At 37.6% G+C, this 18,639-nt stretch overlaps 1 protein-coding gene across 1 annotated transcript in view; it reads left to right on the top strand.

The window, feature by feature from the left end:
- Positions 1-18,639, top strand: part of disc1 (DISC1 scaffold protein) — a 90,559-nt gene that overhangs the window by 62,425 nt on the left and 9,495 nt on the right. Inside the window, exon 14 of the mRNA XM_055162960.1 lies at positions 9,285-9,329. Within this exon, the coding sequence (XP_055018935.1) occupies positions 9,285-9,329 (45 nt within the window). The remainder of the gene's footprint in view (positions 1-9,284; positions 9,330-18,639) is intronic.

The raw sequence follows: 18,639 nt of genomic DNA, 5'->3' as shown, positions 1-18,639 counted from the left end.
GCGGAACGGGCAGCGGGGACAGGAGCAGGAAAGGGGTGCAGAGAAGGTTGCGCGGAGATTCAGTGCGAATGAACTAGCTACAACACGCAGCAGCAAGCGGACTCTTTCTTTGCCTTGAAAATTACGTTTTCAGACATAGGATATCGCTTTCGTGTCCTGAAAAACATTTGTCTAGCTCTTGGAAATAAAGTACGTTTTCATAATAAGCAGAAGTGACCTGTCCAGGAGTAATTTGGCGACCAATGCGTCAGTCTTTAGACCCTGCGTCTGCTTCAGTCACGCCATCGCTGGAATGAATCTACAAGAATCACCTTAGTTTGGCTTCGCTGCTTTTCCCCTTGTCTTATTCTTTCAACAATCTCAAAAACTGACTTTCTTTTGCGGCTAACTGCTCCTGGATTCTTCTCTGCCATTGCAACAAACTTTGTGCGAACTGCGAGGAAGATATAGGTCAAAAAAAGCCGCTAAGAACTGTTGCGTTGGTGGAGTAAACAGCGTCTGTGCATCTTGCGTCTGTGGACTGCGTGACAGGCGTACGTAAACCACGTAACGGCAGCACGCAGGCAAGTCAGTTACGCTAGAAACGTAGGGAGTTTGATTGACAGCCTGTCAGCTAACAGATAACGAGGCAGTGTCGTTATCTATTGGCAAATGTTTAGCCCCACCACGTCCAGAGTTGATGAATTTTTATTCTCTTTTTTTTTGGTCATCATAATTACAAGGCTACTGCACCTTTATAATGCTATCATTGACAATTTTAAACAAAAAAATCCTCCATACAACCTTTAATGCTATTAAGATTTTTTCATTTTTGCCCAGCCCTATAAAAAACAGACGTTGCTACCATTTTAAAATTCTCTTAAAGGTGCTCGTTTGTTGTTATTGATGGTATGTTTTTACTATTAAACTTTATTTATTGCGATATCGTAACAGAATAATGTGATAATGGTCTCTTCCAGTCACAAATCTTTACAATCCCAAATAACCTACATTTTGGGCCATTCATTGATAAAGGGGTGGCTTATGGGTGGGCATCTGGCGCAAAACGTATGCCAAATCATTGCTATTAATAAACATACGCTATAGGAGGTAGATGTTTTTCCATAGCGACCCCAGAAGAGAAAATCTGTGGAAAAAAATAAAAATAGCAAGATTAATTAATGGTATGCGCTCACCAGATGGTAATTTGCCATAGCAATCTGATTTACATACTGGGGTCTAAGGAAAAAGTGGCCTACATGCAGTTTAATTATGATTAACACCTATGAAATGGGTTTAGATGAATGTTTTTTTGAGTCAACAATGTTTACTCTTAGATTTATATTTTGCATAGTTCACCCGATGTTGCACAGTTCATATTTATCCAGTTACATTCTAGGGTCAAATGGAATCAGTGTTCTTTGCTATCTGACCTCAAATGAAGCTTGTATCTTTCTCGATTCGACTGAAAAACACATTATCTGCTAAAACACTTGGCTAGGGTCAGAATACACAAGTCTACAACTATAGCAGAAGACTATCGATGCATTTGCTTCGAGGTATTTCTAAATGAGGAGAAAAATGTGGGTGTCAGGGAGGGGTGCAGCGGCTTGGAAAACTCTGCTGGCATCTTTGTTTCATTGTACACAGTTAAATGTGTGCAGTGAGAATGTGTTTGTGTGTGTTGTGTGCACTGGATTATACAGTCTACCCCACAGTGAGAGGTAGCTCAGTGCCTAGGGTTAATAGATTAGAATAGAAACAATTTCACTCTTTGTTCATAGTATTTTGTCTGCAGTCACCCGTCAAAACTGGGACTAAACCTGGTATTATACCTGGTACTAAATCTGGATAAGACCAAGTTTAAACCAGAACTAGAATAGGGCCAAATGAAATACAGCAGGATTAAACTAAAAGCAAAAAAAGACCGAAAAGGACAGTAGTAGAGGTGTAACGATATCCAAGTCTCACAATACGATATCATCACGGTATGAACCTCACTGTACGATATTTATTGTGATATCTTTGGAAAGCTCATGTAACAATATCTAAATCTCTTGGTACGATATTTTCACGATATACATCTCACAGTACGATATTTATTGCGATATTTCGTGGAGGCTAACAAAACTGTTAATATTTTCTTCTTGACAAGACTTAATCCAAAGAACTAAGACTTAAAAGTGCTTAGAACTGTTATTTCTTCATGTGGTCTACACTGAAATAGAGCAAAGGATCATGGTCTATGTAGTTCCCTCTGTCTTTTTTTAGCTATTGCTGCACCATAACTCTTAATTTAAGCAAAGAGACTTGTAATTCAATATATTATGATGGTCCACGATATTATTATGAGAACTTATACAGTATCACGATATTTCGGTTATTGTTACATCTCTAGACAGTTTGGTTCTGGTGAAATCCTGGTTTGGTCTTGGTTTAGTCCTGGCCTTACCTGACTATTTTAGGTGTGAATCTTTGTAGTTTTGATTATTATATATTTGTACTGTTTAGCTCTTATCATTGTTGATCCTTATTTGTCCATAGGGTGTTAGTTGTTAGTTTAGTTCTAATTTCATCTGTGATCCTGTTTATGTTTATGTTTAGTTTATGGAAATCTCTCTTCCTCAAACTGTTTCATCATACAGGCAGCATAGTCAATCAAGCATATTTAGTGAGAAAGTGTGTGTTGTGTTCATTCATTTCAATTGTGTGTAAATGTGTGTAAACGTGTGTAAAAATGTTCAGACGGTCCATGTGTCGGTCTGCCCCACAGTGAGCTCAGACCCGCGCCTCAGGCCTCACTCTCCCTCTCTCTCTCTCACTTCAGCCTCCTCCTACGCACTCTCCACTCTCAGTCTGAGGAACAAAGACAACAGAGCCACAAGTAGAGAACAAGTACCCTGTGGTGGGGCTATTTTGTCTCACCATTTACTATTATTAGCTTACGTACCAGTAGGGTGTGGTGACTTTTATGGATAGGACAAGCTTGGAATGGACAGCAATATTTAGTCAATAACAATTTAATAACACAACCACTAAATAAACCACATTACAAATTTGTCTATTTATTTTTTACTGACATATAAATGAATTTTGCATTTATTTTGCCCATAGAAATAAGGTATGTGGTAATTAATTATCTATACCTTTCCTTATAACTTGTACTATAATACATATATATAAAACAAGAGAAAATGCACAAGAAAATTTGCAGTGATTTTGTTCGTATATTGAGTCTTTTACTTAAGTCCTTTTATTCTGAAATTGATTTTACTGCGTGTGTATCATAGACTAAAGTGGACTAAGGGAGTGTGATGTCACCCATAGTGTTCAGCTCGAGTGAAATTAAACTCATGAGGCTAGTAGTTACAAGAGAAAATTTGGAGTTTATAGGAAAAGGAATTGATTTATGGACCAAATAGTAAAACTTACAACTTTAGGATCATGTAGAGTGGATTAATCTGAACATTTTAAGACCAAAATGATGAGGCTCACTGCAGCAGTTACAGAGAGAGGGGTGACAATGTTTCAATGTGAAGTAAATTGGAGTCGATGAAGCCAGAAGTGCCCCCATGCTCACTTCCTATTTGGAACTATGGTTAGCTATGTCCATTTATACAGTATACTATGGTGTGTGCTTGTTTTTAATCATCTGACTGCTTACATTTGGTGGAGCATTTTTAACCAATCAGAGAGAGACTGGCATTTTATAAGGAGGGCATTTTGCAACAGAAGGAAAGCATGAACCTGCCCTCGTGATGGAGCTGTGGAGTGGGGCGAGCTTGAGGGAAGCCCATGTTTTTAGAAGCTGAGAGTTCCCAGCCTCTTTTTAAAACTAGGTGGCAACTAAAACATTTCTGGAGCCCCGAAGATCTTGCATGCACTAAATAGTCTGCTAAATAATCCTCAGAAGAGTGCAGGGCATGTAGTGAATGGGGGTTTGGGATTAGAGCGGATATCTGGACACAGTCATGGTTTTACTCAAGTCAAGTGGCATTTTGGGAAGAAAAGTTTAGAAACAGTAGTAAAAAAAAACAAAAAACATGAAGTTCCAACCAAAAAGGAATCTCTCTGTCTATGGTTTGGTTTTTGTTATAATTTTAGGTCTAAATTAATTTGTCAAAAACACTTGGCAGCACAGGTGGGCTCATGTGTTCAACATAGGACAGATAGGGACATAACGTTGTTGTGTTTTCATACTTAAAGGCACACTACGTAACTTTTCCAACACTGCCACATGTATATAACCAATACGCTTTAGTGTTAGGTTAGGGTGCTTTATTCCTACTCGTAGGTAAATTTGTTTTGCAGATTTGAGAGGCAGGTTCAACATTTCACATTTCATTCATCCACATTATGTACAATCAACACATATAAAAACACAATTACAAAATAAAATGTTACAGTGGGGCTAATTTATCACATTGATTACTATTACTATCATTATTGTCCATTTTTTAGTGTCAATGTTAGTTTCCAAAAGAGATTTCCATTTTGCAGTTGCTCCAAAATGACACATTAACTTCACAGGGTTCAGATTTCATAATAGGAAGATAACAATTCTGTCTTAACATTTTTCTTTTATTACGATTAGCAAATGAGTGAGACTAATCTACTGTAACACATTTTGTATTGTAGATGATTTTGTTAATGTCAACTTTGTGTCATTTGACAAAAACTGTCTCATAGTTTATAATGGCTTTTTAAAAAATAAGTATCATTTTCTGAAACAGTCTGAGCAAATCTTGTTTTATTTTATATGTATTTTCACATTTTATGACCACGTCTGTTGCAAAAAATCATTTATCTTTCATATTATCATGTACATATCTCCCATGCCACACTTGGTATAATGAAGTTAGGACAAGACTCTTTTTGTAGTAATAAAAAAATATACTTTGCAATCTAAAAGTTCTGTCCTCCTTTAGTTTGACATTTTACTTCCATTGAATTGCAGCTTGTAAAATGGACCATGCTCCCTGATGACTACATGTTGTGTCATAAATTATTGTTCACTGGTTTGGCGTCTGCTTCCATACACAATGCACAAACGTTTCAAAAATACTTAGACTTGATTACCTATTGTAACTTGTCCATCATTCCTCTTCAGCTGTACTTTGCTTTACAATATTGTGTCTGAAGTGTTATTGTCTATTGTTTTATATTGTTCATATTTCTACTTCACCATTGCATGAGACTCTCTAGCTGCATGGTTTCATCTATTCTCTTGTCCTTTGTTTCTTGTTTTCTCTTCTCAAAGCCCGGCCCCTCCTAACAACCCTCCACCAACCGAAAGGTGAGAACGCCCACAATTTGTCTCCAGCGACAGAAACGCACAAAGAGAAGAATGTAGACACAACATTCCTTAGATTTACCATAACCAAAATACCTCCCCCTAGTCTGTATTTACTAGAGTGGTTGTAGATTTTGTAGTAAATCCATGTTTAGTCCTGATATTAGACCTAACCTTAGCCTATAGATCTGGTTCAGTCCTGGTTTTATCTCATTGTTCTGTATATTAAGCCTGGTGGTTACTAATCCATGTGTCATTTGTTCATTCGTTTTTCAAAATAAAATAAAATAAAATAAAAAACGAAAAAACAACTATTTTCTTCATTATGTGTCTCCAGAACTAAAATGAAAAAATGGATAACGATTTTTTTTTTTCTTTTTCAGTTTTCGATTTTGTGTTTAAATGAATAATGGAAAAAACAGATAATAGTCGTTTCCCATTTCCGTGACTTAAACTGTGTTGCCAGACTGAACCAGGATTGAACTAGTACTGAACCAGGACTCATCCCAGGACTTATCCCAGGACTAAACCAGGTCTAAACCAGGTCTAAACCAGATCTAAACCCAAACTGAACCAGGACTCAACCAGGTCTACCAGTACTAAACCGGTCTCAGTCCTGGTCTCAGCCCCATCTCAGTCAGACTAGACCAGGACCAGACCAGGACTGAGACCTGTATAGTCCTGGTTTAGTCCTGATTTAGACCAGGTTTGTCTTGGTTCAGTTCTGGTTTAGACCTGGTTTAGTCCTGTTTTAGTCTTGGTTCAGTCCTGGGTCAGTCTGTATACGGCGCAAAAGTCCAGCATTGCAGTTTAAGTCATGGAAACGGGAAACTTTATCTGTTTTTTCTATTATTCATTTAAACACAAAAACTGAAAAAACGAATCGTTATTAATTTTTTCATTTTGTTTTTGGAGACAGATAATGAAGAAAATAATAGTTTTTTTTTGTTTTCTTAATTTTTAATTTTATTTTGAAATACGAATGATGCAAAGATTGTTACTGATGTTTAGTTCTGGTTTGGACTTGGGATAATTGATGCTCATATCAGTTTTTGAAATATTGGAGGGTGTGGTTTAAACCAATATGTTTTTTTCATTAATCCTAATGGAAATAGAAGAGCAATGGCGCTAAAGAGGGGACTATATGCTTGAAAAAGTATAAACAAACTATTATATCTGAAAACATGCAACTTCAGCTTTGAATTTGTGGACCTCTGCATTGAATTTGAATTATTCAACATTTTAAATCATCTGCCACAACAGCAAGACAAATATCAATATGTATGAGGAAATTATAAAGACCATCCCTAGTTTAGATCAATTTTTTTAAAGAAAGACATAACCAGTTTTAGTTGAGTTCAACCAGAACTGAACCAGGTCTAAACCAGGACTAAACCAGGACTAAACCAGGACTAAACCAGGGCTAAACCAGTCTCAGTCCTGGTCTAGTCCTGGTCTCAGTCCTGGTCTCAGTCCTGGTCCTGGTCCTGGTCCCCGGTCTGGTCCTGGTCTGTTCCCGGTCTCGGTCCCGGTCTTAGTCCTAAACCAGGACTAAACCAAGACTGAACCAGGATTGAACCAGGAGTGTCGGGACAGATCCGGAGGTGCGCCCGCGTAGACTGTTGGGTGATCAGGACTGAGACCGGGACCAGACAGGGACTGAGACCCAGACCAGAATAGGACTGAGACTGGGACTGAGACCAGGACTGAGACCGGTTTAGTCCTGGTTTAGTCCTGGTTCAGTTCTGGTTTAGACCTGGTTTATTGTTGCCTAGACTTATTATAGTCCTTATTTAGTGCCAATTAAATCTTTCATTCCTTATGTCCTACTTAATCTGCTTGAGATACTGTTGGATCCTTGCATTTTTTACATTTGGGGTTTCTGAATGCCATTTAGTCTGATACTTAAGAAGAAAAAAAATAAACCATTAGCAGGTAGAATAATCTCTCAGATACACTATATAAGACTTTTAATCCCTCTGCTGCTTTGTGATGTTTGCTGCTTTTCAAATCCATTCATATCCACTAACAATCTCGTATGTTGCATCTATTGAAGGTCTATTTCTGTCCTTTTCTCAGGTAATCTATAGAACATAAGAGCTATGTAAATTGGATGTTACTGCAGCACTTAATACATCTTTCTCTTCATTATTAGTCTTCACATGTGGTTGGAGTGGCACTACATGTTTGTGCATATCCAAGGACACACATCACACATCTCAAGAGCCTTTTAATTAAAGTAGTTTTATCAGTCTCAAAGCAATATTTTTATCAGTAATAATATGCCTGAAAACCTTTGCAGTATGGGCAGTGATAGATAATATGTAGCCGTGAGATGAAATGTTCCCAAATGCAAATATTTCATTTCATTTTGAATAGCTGTGAGGTTTTGTGGTGTCCCCAAAAAGTATGTTCTATTATAGTTCACCACAGCAAATTTACTTTGAGCTCAATGCCTGCTGAAGCTTGTCTTTTTAAATATTTTTTGCAAAGTTGGATTTTAACTAGTTTTGGTGTATGAATTGGTAATTGGATAGAGGTTTTTGTCGCTCCCATAGACTGTAAAAAGGAGTGGACTAAGGGAGTGTGACGTTACCCATAGCGTTCGGCACTAGTCAAATGAAGCTCACGAGGCCAGCAGTTATAGGAGCGAATTTGGAGCGAATAGGAATTTATTTACGGACATAATAGTGAAATAAAACCACCTGGATCATATAGTGCAGGTTAATAAAACATTTTGGGACATACCATGTTTTTCGGACGATAAGGTGCATTTAGCAAAACAAACGGACAACACTTGAGACTGGTCCCTTAGCTTAGGCGTCCACGATCCATTGGCAGATCGTAGTGTAATTCACCCGGTGTTGCCTCCCTGTCTTAGTGAATATGTATTATGAATTGGAATGTGGGTGGATCATTTAAGTTTATTTTTTAAATTCCTATGAAGAGGACTCAAATATCCAGTGAGTAATAATGTGTTTAATCTAGCTTTGCACACATTTGTTTACGTTTTACAGAAACAAAACTTAAAACCACATGGTTCATTTGCATAAACTATTACCGCTAAAAAAACAGCTCACTCCTTGTGTGCTGATGCAGTCAGCTTCTATCGACTCACTTTGCAAGGCTCCTGATTACAGTAGCCATAATGCTCCGACAATCCATCAAGCGGTGCGGCTTTGTAGTTTACCAAAGTCGTACTAAAACATTCTGACAGATTTTTGAGCGCCGTGTACCACATAAAATCAGTTCAAGGTCAGTAAACACAACCAGAATTAATACATAAGGTGCACCAGATTATAAAGCGCACTGTCGATTTTTGAGAAAATTAAAAGATTTTAAGTTCACCTTATAGTCCGAAAAATACGGTAACCGCAAAATGATAAGGCTTGCTGCAGCAGTTACAGAGAGAGTGGTGACAATATCAAAAGTGAATTGGAGCCGATGGAGTAGGGAGCACACCCATGCTCACTTCATAGTTGGAACATGGCAGCTAGTGGGTTAGCTTTGTCCATTTATATATACAGTCTATGTTTTTCCCTGACAGGTTGCCCAGCATCACTGAAGGCTAGGGCAAATACAAAGGAAAAAATTCCCAACAGTGACAATAAAGTGTACCTTAACATTAAATTGAGCAAATCCACTGTTAACGGTTGCGTTACTTGTGTGCTAACTGACAGATAAACATATTTTCATTTAAAATAATTACCAAAATAGAAATCCATTCAAATCTAGCCCACGCACAGCCATAAACAGTCTTTCCTTCGTGCCATAATCTACATTTTCCTTATTAGGAATGTTGCTCTTTTGAATTCTAACTCTGCACTGCTGCCCAGATGAGACAGTTAATGGTGTTTTTTTGTCAGTTTTGGTGCTGAATAATTATCCCCTGCTCTCATTACGGCGAGGATGCCACACACATACAGTACACACACACCATAATTGCATTTTCAATAATTCATGAGGAAGGTGGAAGACTTACCTGATGTTTTATTTCCTTCTTTTGTTGCAGAAGCTGGAGGAGTTTTTGTTTTGCGTGGAGGACAATGCCCCAGAGGTGAGTGCATGTAATAGCGAGCTCTGACTGTATTTTATCAGAGTAATTAACTGTCATTGCGCTGGAGCAGGACACAAAGGGATCAATTAGCTGACATGAACTTAAACATGGCCCCTGACTCGTGGTCGACTGTTGGATCAATACCAATTTACATGAGTAACTCTTGTCTCTGCAATGTGACCAATGCATTTTACGGAGACTTCTGCTGAGCTGGTGCTTTTGGGAACTTACACCTGCGCTACATTCACCTGTACTGCCATTGTGTACATATAACAAACTCAGCAGTAATTTGCTGTGGTGGGCTTATCTTGTCTATAAACAGCAGGTTGCACGCTGTTTTGCTTTTTCTTTTTTGAAAACTTGAAATATTAATCTTGTCGCTTCTACTCCAGTCAGTACCATAATGTAATATAAACATTAAAAGTGTTTTCCACCTATAATTTTTCATTTTACATCTGCACAATGTAACTTTCACCACCCATGAAGATGTTACTGCTTTGTCTGGAATGTTCCACAGTATGACAATGAGCATATCTTATCTTGCAATAATTCAATAAGTACCTACTTGGAAAAACTTGGAAGAAGAGAATTTTAATGCATACTGTTGAATATTCCAGGTATAGCATAAATATCTCAGGTAGTGTACCTTTCACCAGAAAAATTACAAAGTGTATCTTTAATTTATCCTGACAGAGAAAGCAGAGAATGAACTTAAACAAAACCAAACAATCATTTAATTCATCTTGATGAAGAATCATCATAGCTGAAAGCACTGACGTCAAATTCTACATAAAAGTAAACAACTTTAATTCCAAATAATTACCAAAACCTATCCAAAGTTGATTTAAATATAGCCCACACACAGCCATAAACAATTCATCCATGCTAATGTAATCCAATCCAATCCAACTTTATTTGTACAGCACATTTTATAAACAAAACCATTTCCAAAGTGCTTTACACAGCAATGTAAAAACAAAAAAAAGAAAAAGAAAATCAGCAGAATTATGTGTTCCAACGATGAGGAAATAGAATCTAATGGAATCAATAAATAAAATAATAATCATAAACTCAAGTAACAAAAATTTAAATCAATACATAAAAGCATTAAAAAAAAAATCAAATAGATAAAAACAATAAAGAAATAAAAGAAATAAAAGACAAAGAGGAATCACCTGTTTCCTTATGAAGAATGTTGGTCTTTTAAATTCTAACTCCATACTGTCATCCACTGTTCAGCTCAATTTCAACATAAACCAATACACTGTGCCTAATTCTAACTGAATCAAAATACATAGGCCTACATGTAAACGTGGTCCACACTTGAGATATTGAGATATTTACTGTGGCAGCACCAGAAGTGAAAATTCAAAACAAGAGGTTATTTGATAAAAGGGTGTGTCAGTATAACAAGGTTTAACAGCTCCCGCTCCCTCTCATAAATATATTCAAGATCACTTTTCAAACCTTCATGTCAACTTGAAATATTCATATCTAAGGACGTGTGCCGAACAGATCCAAATAAAACCACTGACTTTCACTTTACCTTGTGTGCACTCAATGGAAACAGAAATCTTTTTTCTGGTGAAGGGTCCGCCACCTGCTTGTCGTGGAGATTTTCATGCTTTGTCAGGAATGTTCCACAGTATTGCATTACATTTATCCATCTTAAATGATCTTATCTTAAATTAAAAGGTGTTTTTATGACAATATTTGATCTCAAAAGAAACAGAAAATGCACACCAAAATTCTTATAGAGGTGCAAATGCAAGGAGCAGGAAGATAAAGGTGGAAAAATGCATAGCACACTCAGATGGCCGATGTCCAAAAGATTTTTTATCGTCAGATATTTTTCTTGCTTTGGACCACAGTACACAAAATGGTTGCCAGCCCAGGTGCTCATATACCCCTCCAACGAATGGGAGGTCCCAAAGTGAGAACATCCAGTGAGTTCAGCCCATTCTATTACAAGAAAAAGACTGTTTAAATATTTACAGAAGAAAACATTCTATTAAATACAGAAATAACCATATCACAAAAACATATCATAAAATATTTTATCTCAGTCTAAATTTGAATGGACACAACTATCAATTCGCTAAGGCTGTAATTTTTTAAGCTCCTTAATTTCCTCTACAAGCTACAAATTATATTGTTACTCCAAAAATTACTAACCCTGTGGCTTAGATCTGTACAAACATTTTGTGAAATGTGATTCTTGTATTAATTTGTCAATTCATATTTCAGTATTCTTCTGCACATGTTTAAAATATAAAATATTTAATAAATAATCTAATCCAAACTCAATTCCTGTCAAAAAAAAGTTGCAATTAGGTATTTTTCCCTAATCATGCAGCCCTGTTGTCTGATATTTGAGCAATGTATCAGACAGTGGAAATGGAAAAAAATACTGAATTTCACTGTTGTTTTACCATGTTAAGAACTGTAAGTAATCGTAAAATTGTGACGTTTCTACTCACACAAATGAATGAACAAATGAAATACCATGACATAGCTTATAGCAATAGAGAAACAATATTAACACCTAAAATATGCAAAAAACAAACAAAACAAAAAACCCAACATTTTGTATTGAAGGTTAGACTGCCTTGCCCAGGGAAGAAAATGCAGGTCCCAGGTGTCTCTTGTATGATATGGAAAATTATTCATAACACCATAGAAAGACCATAATGCAGGGACCCCACACAACCTGAATGCCAGTTTAATGATTAGTGGCAGCGGTAGACCATGATGCATTGCAGTACACACCAATCTGTCCTTACAACATGGAGATGGTTTGACGCTAGTGTCTTTGTTTTGCAGCACATCCGACCTCTTTCTCCTTTCTGTAATGACTTTAAGTAAATGATTTCCACTTAGCTTGTGCAGAGCCGATGCCCTGCTGCCACAATAGAGATTGATTTGGTGTGTTCTGGCTTCACTCTATTCTATCCTAATCTACACTAATTGTACTTTTATCCTTTCAAGGTTGTTCATTCCCTTTCTCATTTGGTCCCATGAAAAGTTGTTAAGGATTTCTGATTAGATATGGTAATCAGGTAGTTTTGATTAACACCTTATAGCAACCCCCTACATGACATATGGTTGTACAACGTGTGCTGCTATGACCTAGTTCTGAACAATAGATAACTTAATTTTTATTTTGTTGGAGTTTTTACATTTGTTTTCATGTGTTTACACAAAGAACTCCCACTCATGTGTCCTGTATTGTGAAACTGTCAAGAGCCCACTTCAATTGACATCAACATTTTGAATAACATTTTGAATACCTCTTGTACTGTCCCCACTTATTCTTGTTTTAAAAGTTTTGTAACACTCGTTTGGAGGACTGCTTTGAATAGAAACGTTCCCTTCACCTTAGAAAAACAGCAGGTGCATAATTACGCAGACATTAATGTGATAAGACCCACTGTTTTTCTAAAGCACTCATGAGTTTTGGTTAAGTCTTACTATATATTAAGAACAAAATAATGATTGTAATGATGGAAAAGGAAGGCATGATTCAGAATTATAGGTTTGTTATTTTATCTGCAAATTTTGGTTGTTGGTAGGGAGACAATACAGAACCCCACTGACCTGCAAGAGCATTTACAACAAATCCATCATTGGCACTGCAATAACTGTCCTAAATAGCACCAGTATCACTCTTTTACCCTGAACATCTGATTTTATATGCATATTTTTACTCTGTTTGACTGTCTGAAGGGGAGGGTTGCCAGAATTAGCCATGTTGAAGATTTTCTGTTTCTATGTATATATATTCTATAGTCTATATGCCATACAAACTTTATTTATAAAGCACTTTAAAAACTTTACAACTGTACACAAACACAGGATAGACAAGGACAATCACAGTACAACACAATGCACAGTACAAACACAATACAAGTACTAAAAACAGAAAACGACAACAAGAAATGTACATGTCACTTGTTAAAAGCCAGTGAAAAAAGGTTCGCTTTAAGGAGTGATTTAAAAACAGATACAGACTCGGCCCGTCTAATCTCTAATGGAAACTGGTTCCACTTAGAGTTGGGCAGTAATACGGTACTACAGTATCCTGCAGTATCAAAAAGTAGCAACGGTATCAGTTTCATTACCATCATTAAAAAAATCTGAAGCGCATTAGGACCTAAATTTGTTTGCTTAGCACAAATGAATGTGTGGTTTTATTTTCAATTTAATGCTATCATGATTTAAAACTAATAGTATCTCTAATGTTTCTTTTAACTGTGTGGCGAGATGACATTTGATTAGTTTAGTTCCGTTGTCACGTGATGCTCATAAGGGAGACCAAGACAAGATGGCAACTCAGGCCACAAGTGAGTTGGTCCCCAAAAAAATACTAGTACTTCTGCAATTTGGCAGCATTTTGGCTTCAGGTGCACATTTGTTTACGTTTTACGGAAACAAAACTTAAAACCACAGGGCTCATTCGCATAAACTATAAAGCACTGATAAAAACAGCTCACTCCTTGTGCACTGATGCGGTTCAGCTTCTGTTGGACTAAAGGACATGACTCATATGTTCTTTCTGCGGCAGAGGATGTGCTGCTGATGGTGAGTCTGTTCTGTGGATATGTCACGTTGGAGATGGTTCATGTGAAACTTTTCAGAGATTATAAATCTTCAGGTCATACGCATAGACCGTATACATTTTGGTAATACAGTAATATCTTATACCCCTGTAAAATCCTAAGAAGGTTTAACAGTATCAAAATTTGGATACCACCCAACCCTAGTTCCACTATGTATTATAAATTGATACCCAGATAATAATCAGTATTAAAACTAGTATTCCAAACTAAATATTCATGTGGGTGCTTTTTAGACCGAATAAAACCACATAAGACAAAACTGTGTTCCCTTAATAGTTAAGAATGGTCTTTATCAGAAGTAGTATAAGACCACATGGTAATATTATTAAACTACAATTATTTTGGTTTGCCAATTAGATTCTGTTGTATAAAAATTGAAGTTTTTTATTATCACAGAATTCATTGTCAAAATTCTGAATCCTACTCCAAACCACATGCTTTTTGGTGACAGATGGATTGGCTGTAGACCTCGATTAAAAGGACCCAAGCTGATCATTGCCGATTAGAAATGACTGAATTTCAATCTCATTTAAATCAGAGTAATTGCACAACCCTATTACATTTTCAATAATTTATATCCGTACATCCTTTTCTACAATGTTCAAAAGTGTTCTCTGGAAAATCCTCATGGCTCCCACACAACCTAACTTTCTTTGAACCACTTCCCCAAATTAATCAAAAGCTAGTTAACTTTTTAGAGTTTAAAATTGAATTAGCTCCTTTATTATCAGGCAGTGCGCTAACGACCTTTGCTATAATAATGCAGTGATGTTATTGCTTAGCTTTGCCCACAGAGCCGAGCGGGTCCTAACAGCACCTATGGGACCCACCGCAATTACATGCTGCCTCTCACTCATTATACTTTAAATAAGCACATCCCATACACTTGTACTTACATTGAATTCATGAATAATTATCTGCTATAGGCTATGGTTTAATCACAACAGCAATTCAGTCAAATGATCCAACAACTATGTGGCTTAGATGAGTGATGTTTTACCGTGAGATACCCAGATACCCAAACCTAAACCAGGACTAAACTAACTAACCAGGACTGTAGCTCTAATTCAGTTTTAAACCAGAACATTTTTGTTAATGAATAATTTTTCTGTGAGTATACTGTTAAAGCAGCACTATATGAGAAATTGAGACCTGTCTGTTACTAATAATCAGGGGTGTATTGGGCGTTGTTTGCAGGGTTATGCCATCCACCACTTCTCCCGACATGAGATGTATATATATGAAAAAAAAAAAAAATAGCTTCAACTTAAATGTCAAACTGGAGCTATTGGCAATGGTGAAAACAACTGCATAGGCTCATGATATCTCCAGTACTGTCCTATAAAGACCTGCCACATGAGGGACCAGGACTGAACCAGGACTGAATCAGGAGGACTAAACTAGAACTGAACCAGGACTGAGTGTCAGGATGGGCCTGGAGGTGCACCCGCATAGACTGTTGGGGGACCGCGGGCAAAAGGACCGGGGCCAAGCTCCACGCCTCACAGGGCTAAGCACAGCCGTCACCCAATCGCGTTTTGTGGACACCTTGCTCGGGGTTATCCCTCTCGCTCTCAAGTCCAAGATTAGTCTTGGTTTAGTCCTGGTTTAGACCTTGTGTAGTCCTGGTGTAGTCCTGGTTTAGACCTGGTTTACTCCTGTTTTAGTCCTGTTTTAAACCTGGTTTAGTCCTGGTTCATTTCTGGTTTAGTCCTGGATTAGACTTGGTTTAGTCCTGGTTTAGACCTGATTTAGTCCTGGTTTAGTCCTCCTGATTCAGTCCTGGTCCATTTGTTGTAGCCTACGATTTATGTTCTGTTGGTGATTATGAACGGCATTATTGTTAATAACATGATTCTGCATCATTTTGAGTAAAAAAACATCAGATATTACTGATTTTTACTGGGCTGGCGCCTTTATGTTGTTATGTTATTATTATTTTTTTTAATAAACAAACAACTTATATGACACCTGTGTGTATATCGGCATGTTAAGTTGAGTGTATGGCTTTTAGAGATGGGGGGGTGGGGGTGGGGGGTGTCATGAAACCACTACACTACTGCTCATCAGTCCAGAAGTAAGTGCCGAAAGCAGATCTCTGATTGGCTGTGCTTGTGCAGTCCATGTCAGTTTCTTTGCCATCTGAAAACAGCCCTAAACACACACTCAAAAATTAATACATGTGAATATTAACAATGTGCCAAAGGGTTTGTGAGCTACTTCCTTCTTCCGCAGTTTGAAAATCAGGTCCTCCAGCTATAGGTGTAAGCTTGAACATGATTAAATCAGGACAAAATAAGTTCTAAATAATAACAAGACATTGCAGAAGAAACTTAATAAGTATCTGGTTTTCTTGAAAACTAAAGCTGGAAAAACTACCATATTTTTCAGACTATAAGGCACACCAGATTATAAGGTGCATTAAGTAAAAAAAAAAGGCACAACACATGAGACTGATCCCTTAGCCCAGGCATCCACGATCCATTGGCAGATCGTGGCATAATTTGCCCGGCGTTGCCTCCCTGTCTTGGTGAATGTGTATTATAAATGTAAATGTGAGTGGATAATTTAAGTTTGCAAATATGCAGTAATAGTGTGTTTAATGCAGCTTAAACTTAAAATCACATGGCTAATTTTGATAAAGTATATGTGCTGAAAAAATTGCTTGCTCCTTGTGCATTGATGTGGTCAGCTTCTTTTGGACTCTGGACAGTGAATTGGGCTTTACTCCTCGAGTCTCCTGACTACGGCAGCCGTAATGCTCCGACAATCCATCAAACGGTGTGGCTTCATACTTTACCAAAGTCCTACTAAAACATATTGACAGATTTTTGAGTGTCATGTACCACATATAGTCAGTTCGAGGTCAGTAAGCACAACCGAAATATAAGGCACACCAGATTATAAGGTGCACTGTAGATTTTTTGAGAAAATTAAAGGATTTTAAGTGCAACTTATAGTTCAGAAAATATGTTATAAGGTAATATAATATTATGCCAGATCTGAAACTACAAAATTAAACCTGGAACTAAACCAGGACTAGAACAGGAACAAACCAAGCCTATATTTGGACCAAAATGGGCTCAAACCAGGTCAAAACCAGGACAGACAGTTGTGGACGCACCCCAAATTCTTTTAAAAAAGAAACTTGGCCTTTTAAAAACAATGTATTTGTGATCCACCCTCATGAACTGCACTAGCCAAAGAAGTCTTGTAGAGAGATGTTTTTATTGGAAAAATCACTTTGTTTTCCTTCCAACCATCATTACTGGCTAGTTGCTAACAAACTGTCTTTCTGCCCACTGTGCGTTTCCTTTGTAGCCTGTGGTCATATTGACTTTACAGAGATGGACTGGAGCCTGTGAAGTATTGAGTCAATCCAGCGAACAAAGACTCTTATCTGCTGCTCACCCTGACACTCAAAATGTAAACACTCCGACCAGATGTTGTGTTCATTTGAAGGTTAGCATATCCTCTCTGTCGCGCAAGGACAAAGCACTAAATATTGTATTGCGTTTATTTATGCGCAGCTAATTGATCCTTGTAGATGGTGTGTTAACATTTTAGTTCATTTTTCAGAAAGGTCATGTGTGTTTCAAAGAAGAGATAATTGATGAAACATTTACCCTACAAGTTCCAAACACGTTCTCTTTACTGATAGCCCCATTTCCACTGTGCTCCCTGAATGAGTGCGGCTGTGTTGGATTCTTGTATTCTGTACTACTGAAAAATATGGCCAAAGTCAGATGCTAACAAAGTGTTACGTGCTGTTGTTGTGTCCTTGGGCAAGACACTTAACTTACCTTGCCTATGTCTGATGGTGCAAAAATGTCTAATTCAGTTTCAATACTAAGACTAAGGCGACGTTCAGACTGCAGGGCTTAATGCTCAATTCGGATTTTTTTTTTTGCGAGGTCGTTCACATTTCCACTTTAATGTGACTTGTACGTGATCTCCAGTGTGAACTTTAAACGCACAGGAGGACACGACAACGTCACATAAAGCGAGCGTGCTCAGTGTTTACGGAAGGAGCCTAAACATGGACACGAGCATTGAGCACCTGGCCATTTTAAAGTTGCTGTCATACCAGAGCTAGAACATGTACAGCTTATTTGTTTTAAGGAGGAGATTGAGAAGGAGAAAGACGAGGTTTTTGGCCTTGGCGTTTTGTGAACAGTGGCAGCAACGGCGGTGGAAAGGAACGTGTAGGTGCGGAGTCACAGCCAAGAGTGGAGGGGTTGCTCTGTGCTTCGCTGCTTCACTGACATGGAGTTCAGACACAATTTTCGTATGACGAGAAGAATGTTTATGTACATTTGTGACGTGTAGGTCGGACGAATGTGACCTGGCCGTTCAGACTGAAGGCGCATGGCAAAATATAAAATATGTATCGGTTTTAGGACCACATATCCAAGTGGCCTGGGTTGCATTTGAAAAAATCTGATCTGTGTCATTCAGACTGTCACTAAAAGATCAGATACAGGTTGCATAAGGGCAAAAAATTCTGATTTGTGTCACTTCAGGCTGCAGTCTGAACGTAGCCTAAGACAAAACTAAAACGCTTGATACATGTTTTTTTGTTTAATAATGAATAATAATGCATCAGTTTTATATAGCGCTTATTTGGACTCTCAAAGACGCTTTACAGAGCATTATTCATTCACTCCATACTCAGTGGTGGTAAGCCACTA

Source organism: Boleophthalmus pectinirostris, unplaced genomic scaffold (assembly GCF_026225935.1).
Source record: "Boleophthalmus pectinirostris isolate CB_2022bp ecotype Guang Dong unplaced genomic scaffold, ASM2622593v1 HiC_scaffold_5, whole genome shotgun sequence".
Lineage (NCBI taxonomy): Eukaryota > Metazoa > Chordata > Actinopteri > Gobiiformes > Gobiidae > Boleophthalmus > Boleophthalmus pectinirostris.
The sequence above is the reverse complement of the archived record's forward strand: the minus strand, read 5'-3'. Positions and strand labels throughout refer to the sequence as shown.